This window comes from Convolutriloba macropyga, chromosome 5 (assembly GCF_964194025.1).
Source record: "Convolutriloba macropyga chromosome 5, txConMacr16.3, whole genome shotgun sequence".
Lineage (NCBI taxonomy): Eukaryota > Metazoa > Xenacoelomorpha > Acoela > Convolutidae > Convolutriloba > Convolutriloba macropyga.
This window is the reverse complement of record NC_134472.1, coordinates 21,650,446-21,656,445: the sequence shown is the minus strand read 5'-3', so window position 1 is coordinate 21,656,445 and position 6,000 is coordinate 21,650,446. Positions and strand designations below refer to the sequence as shown.

Here is a 6,000-nt window from a genome sequence, read left to right as displayed (position 1 = left end):
TTCAAAGCTCCCGAGTGATTTGAAGAAAAGTCACGCAATTCCATATTTTGGTCGTGTTAGTGGCGTGGGTATAAGAATTCGCAACTACTGGAAAAAATGTCAACTGGAATGGACTTTTGAACGCAGCCTAGTGTGCGATCCACTACACCACCAACAGGTGTTTAGCTCTCAAATCTGAGAAACTCTTATCACCCTTTTAATCTTTTCCTCTCAGTTTTATCTCGGTCGAAGACTACGTTGAACAAGTGGAGCTTTTGCCGAGCAATATTAAGCTAATGCGCAATTCATTTATGTTGTTGCCCGCCCTAACCTCCTGACACTCTTCTTTCAGTTTTGCACCTGTGGTTTTAGTTTTTAAAGACAGCACCTGCTGTCTTAAGGGAGTACTGGAACATTTTGTACCACACTTTGTCTCAAAAAAATATTTTAGTTCTTGTTCAATTTGATTGTTTCAGGTTGAAAATGTTGCAATAATTTAAAGAACGTCTATTTTGAAAAGCCACCGCTAGCTAACATGCGCGTCCTCGTAACTTAAGTATCAAATTTAATGTCTTGATGCCTCAAACAGTTTATGTGAACAGTTTTTTATTCTTGGTTGGCGAAACGAAAATTTTTTTCCCCTCAGAAAATAGATTTTCACGTGTCAAGAATGGCTATTTCAGATTAATGGCGTAATTGGAATCCAGACACCCAATTTACATTTCTAACCACAGCAAAGATATATGGCCACTGTTAAGACTACAGCCATACAATACAGCTGCTGTTATTAACGTACAGTGTGAACAAAGCGATACCATTATGTGCAAGTAATGACTTGCTTATCGAGCAAAATGGCCTCTGCTCTGTGTGTCCATGAACAAGTACGATCACAACTATTAGAATATGAATTCTGTCTTTGATATATTTAGCCACAGCTGCGTCTCAAAATATCGCTCAAATTCACTCTGATTATTAAGCAATTGTTAAAGAGCATAATTGCTGCTAAATTTGACTCTATTTCACTGCCACGTAGTCGTTCATTGATCTTTCGGCGTCTGAACCTGGGCGCTTACTTTACATTTGATCAACTTTTGCACTTCAATTCAAGTCGCATTGAAATATAAAATGTCTCGCTACTACAATACGTTGCTTCCTGACTCATTTCCGTTCTAATGTTTCGCGAATTTGCTAAAACATAACCCATTCGATCATTAACTCAGTTTCCAAATTCAAAATGTCATCTCTAAATCGACGTGATGATCATATTTATGTAACTATTTCGGACGCCGCTGAGACCCCAGAGTTGCTACAAACAACACAAAATGGACTGAAAGATGTGGAAACGAGTGATCAAAAGCGAGAACGGAGTACTTCGGATCTGGGTTCTGCCTCGTACGAACCACAATCATCTTCAAGTTCAACTGCCGCCGGGTTAAATCGGGTCTCCGAATCCGCGAACAGTGATTGGCCGAATCGAGAGTTCGCTCAAAACAGTATTAACTGCAGTGCAAACAATAGCTTTAAAAAGAGACGGCAGGAAAATTTCAACCAATCACACTCGAGTGATTCCCCTGGTGAAGATACGAGATTGCTTTTGAGCTCGGCAGATCTGCACAGCAGAAGGGTGCGCAAGTCGACGGAAGTGGATCACAGGGCGGAATCTCAGTATGGATTCCACTCGATGTCTGAGAGTAGGTCGGTGGACTCCGACAGTGAATTGCTCATTCCTCACAACTACGTGTCATTTCGAGGTAAGTCTACAAAATTTGCAGCATCGCCAGTTTATCTGCCTTACTTAATGCATGCTTATAACCTCTTATGCATGCTTTAATCATTTCGAGTTATTCAATTAAAAGTATGTATGGATAATTTGCTGTATTCCTAACACAATTATACGGCAAGGTATAATTCAAGAACTTTAAATGTAAGCCCTGTTGTTTTTCATTGAAATTCAGAGTAAGAGAAATGATTTCCAACGTTTACCCTGTTGTGTGTTACTTTTGGTTACATGACAATTTAACCAATTCCATTTTACCCAATGCCATTTTACCCAATGCCATTTTACCCAGTGCCATTTTACCCAACCTTCCATTTTACCCCATGCTAACTTAACTAATGCTCTTTGATCTTTTCGTTAACTTATCCGATAATCGGTTGTGATAGTTTCATATCGACTCCCACGGGCCATTAAATTATATAATAGGCTAAATAGCTGTTCTGGTAATTTACACACTAGGGTAATTAAAAGTTGGCATTGGGTAAAATATCATTGGCAGGTTGGGTATAATGCCACTGGGTAAAATGGAATTGGGTAAATTGTCCTGGGACCGTTACTTTGTTTTTTGTGGGGGTAATTAGTAAAATGTTTCTATAACAGTTTATTAATGGTGTGGAATAAACCTGTAATAATGAGAAAAGTTTGTCCTGTTAAGTTTTATGTAAAATGCTGATCTACACTGATTTCTCCTTCTTACCTTTTCACCTGATTTTCTTACGCTTTAGTTTCCCTATATACGCCTTAGCACCGTGTCCGCACAAAACATTCCCAAATTGCATAATATTCCTTGACAAAAGAGTCTCAAAGAAAATAGTCCAATAATAGCTGACAAAATAGTGGGTTGTGTTTGTTGTAGCTTGGTTAATTACTGTAATGATCATATCCTACTTTCTATGAACAATTATTATATCCTACTTATTAACATTTTTTATTTATTAATAAAGGCGTGTTGGAGGCATTCTGTAACCTAATTATTATAAAACTTTTGAACTAGGGGTAAGACTTTAATGCCACCTTGGTCGTTTTGTTAAATCAGGTTTGGTGGATTGGTATCTTTCGTGGATTTATAAGGTATAAGAAAACTGAAAAACTGAATTGATACTTTCCGGTCACTTTGCTGGCATATCAGACCGTTTAAGTGCAGCCTCATTTAGGCTAACGCGCTCTTGGCCTACAGATTCATTTAGTACCAAGAGATTTTGTCAGCGTTTTAAGGAGCTGTTATCTTTATTTAATAATAAGATGCCAAAACTTTTATCAAACTTTGCCGATTTTTAAAGATTTATCTCTACCTTCCAGCTGCAAAGAAATTAAACATAGTACATACGAATCTCAAGTGTCTTTTGGTTCACTGCAGAATCCATATCTGTATAGCTCTTTGAACTGCAAGAATGTACTGCCAACGTGTGATTTCATAAACTTGACAATTAAATCTCCTTTTCTTCCTCTATCTACAAACATTTCTGTTTAAGTAAGGAAGTATGATTTTTTGTGGTACATTTGGAAATGTCTTTTCGTTGATCGGCCGATTTACTTTTCAAAATCTGATCAACCCGTTTTTTTCTGTGATAAGTCAAGTTGGTTTAAGATTCTTTTTTAACTGTTTAAAATCAATCTATCTCATTTGCTTAGCTCTGTTTTACTGCTTTAAATGCGTGCAGGTGTTGTTTATTATTATCTCGTCTGTTTGCATGGGGATTTCAGATCTTAACATGTCGGTTTTTCCGTCTAATTGTTGCATGAATGAACTTATTGGTCATGTCACATAACTGTTTGTGTGTTTTCGTTTATATTAGTTTACTTATTGAGTACGCATGCATAAATTTCGTACTTTGTTTAAACTGTTCTCTATATCATCAGTTGATTTTGCCAGGACTACCTTTTCAATAAAGTTAAAACATTTGGTGAATGATGATCGCTTGAGATGTGCAACCCTTCACGCGTGAACAAATTGTCGCTGTCACTGCCATGTTTGAAGAAACGGCTTTTGGTAATGCGTGTTTTTAAACGGATTATGTGAATAGCGACTAACCATTCAATTTTATGCGTGAGATTATGAAGGATCAAAAATAATGAGTTATGGGGGTCATATGTGTTAAGACGAAACCTCAGGACTGTACTCTAAGTTCATTCAATTTAACTACTCCTTTCTATAAATGGTTGGAGCAGAGCGATTTCAGAATTATTCCATATTCTTTCACTTCTCCATTTTTACCATGTATAGTTTCAGCTAACAGTATAACATTATCGATCTATAGAAAATTGCAAGACAAGTATCAGTTCTAAAACGATTAAAAGGCCTTAAGCAGATCAATTTTAGCGATAATATTGAAGTTGTTGCAAACATTACATCATAAAATCCTGCCTCAGAATAGTTTTCATTTTGTAATATCAAATGTTGTCAGATTTAAAGCATTGAAGCAGAGACAGACGCCCAATAGCAAAGCAATCTTTTGGACGTCGAGATTCAATAAAGCAAAGCTGTTTCAAGAATCAAGTGCGTAAAGAACAGTTGCGACGATACTAAAGCAAAGATAGTAGACTGATCTGACTAAGAAGCTCAATGATCACGCATAAAAGAACAGAACTGTTGATATAGCATTATCTTCTGTGAATAACTATAAGCAACATGATTCTAACCTTTACAAAAGAAAAAAAAACATGGAGATTGCTTTTTAATTTCTTCACTAGAAATTACCGACTATTTTATGGTTTCTAGGGAAGGTTTTTTAAAGAAAAGAACATGGCGACTCGTTAATGTGCGTACCCACACAATGTTTCGACACCGATCATCCTAATTTTGACTTGCATAGATCGGCATTTTTAAAGTTATTGAAGATTAGGTCGAGCTTTGTTGTTTTAAACGTGACGGATTCTGAAATGGTAGACATCTATACTAACGGAGGTTTTTTCATTTCACGAGATTGGCCAAAAATGAACTGATCGAAATCTTTGGTGGCCAATTTCTCATTAAATAACAATTTTATATCAAAGAAGCACCTAATTTTGTAATCACAAAAATTTAGCTTCAAAGGGGTAGAAGTGTACCAAAAAGTCACACTTTGGCTCTTTGTCGCGTTATCAGCTGTTCGTAACAGAAATATTTTGTATCGCTTAGTTGCAATTGGAAACAATGACAGGCCTGTAACATCAGATGTGACTTCGGGAAGATTACATACTATAATATGGTTGCATGTTTTTTTTGTCGAGAAGACGATGGACAAGAAAAGAGCAGGACAACTCTTGAACTGCAATCTAATGAACTGAACAAGAACTGATAGCCTGACGAAAAACAGTTTTATACGAGCTAGTTTTTGATGGACAATAAAGCGCATGACCCAGCAGACGCAAAAGAAAACAGAGCAGAAAATTAATTTCTTAAAAGAATGTTTATCAATTTCTTCTGACGTCAGTCATTAAAAAACGCTACTATATAATGACATAGTAACGACGAAAAATATTTAACGTTAAAAAGCTCATAGATTCTTTTCTGATTTACACTAGGGGACACAGTGAAAAAAAGTACCAACAAACGAAATAGTTTTAAGAATTAAGTTCACTGCAACTCTTTGGAAACAATTATACGGTAATGAGACGAGTCATTATTGAGATTCAGTGGTGAGACAACAAGGGGAAATAAAAAAAATGTCGGCGAAGCTCAAAAATTCACTAATATTGTGTCAAGTCACATGAAGTCCGAAAGACCATAAGTTATCAACTGGAAAAATTAGCAGGTTTTTGCCTCATTGGGAAAAACCATTAAATTGTCATTAATATGATAGAGCGCTAACTGATTCTGAAACGTCTCCCGTAGTTGCTCTGTTCTACTCTGAAGTGAATAAAGTCACTGCTACAATTTTATTTGACATTGAGAAGTTCAAAAAATGTGAACAGACTTTACAAAATACAGCTTTGCAGTACGGTTGAATTTTTTGGGTTGTAAATATATCAAGCAGGTTCTCAATTACAGTCCAATTTGAATGAATAATGTGATCAGTTTTCTATCGTCTAAAAAAACGAATTTGATTGCCATTAAAGCATGTGACCCTACGAAGTAAAGTGGAATATTTATAAATTTGAACACTTCTTTCATCAAGAACTATTGTTGTTCTCGCATCCAAATGCGTTTTGAATAAATTCACACGAGATTTGACCAGCATGGATCAACTTTGTTTGAAAAGGAATAAAGGAAATTAAAGGCAAATGTCATATTTTTTGATAGGCGACAAAATTACTAAAACACG

The 6,000-nt window shown here is 36.0% G+C and overlaps 1 protein-coding gene across 2 annotated transcripts in view; it reads left to right on the top strand.

Moving 5' to 3' along the window:
- Positions 1-564: 564 nt before the first annotated feature.
- The window catches only part of LOC142339226 (mucolipin-3-like), a 64,171-nt gene continuing 58,735 nt past the window's right edge, over positions 565-6,000 (top strand). Inside the window, exon 1 of one of the 2 annotated variants that reach the window (XM_075389082.1) lies at positions 565-1,730. In XM_075389082.1, coding sequence (XP_075245197.1) covers positions 1,214-1,730 — 517 coding nt within the window. In that variant the 5' untranslated portion in view covers positions 565-1,213. The remainder of the gene's footprint in view (positions 1,731-6,000) is intronic. The other variant, XM_075389083.1, reaches the window with a different exon arrangement.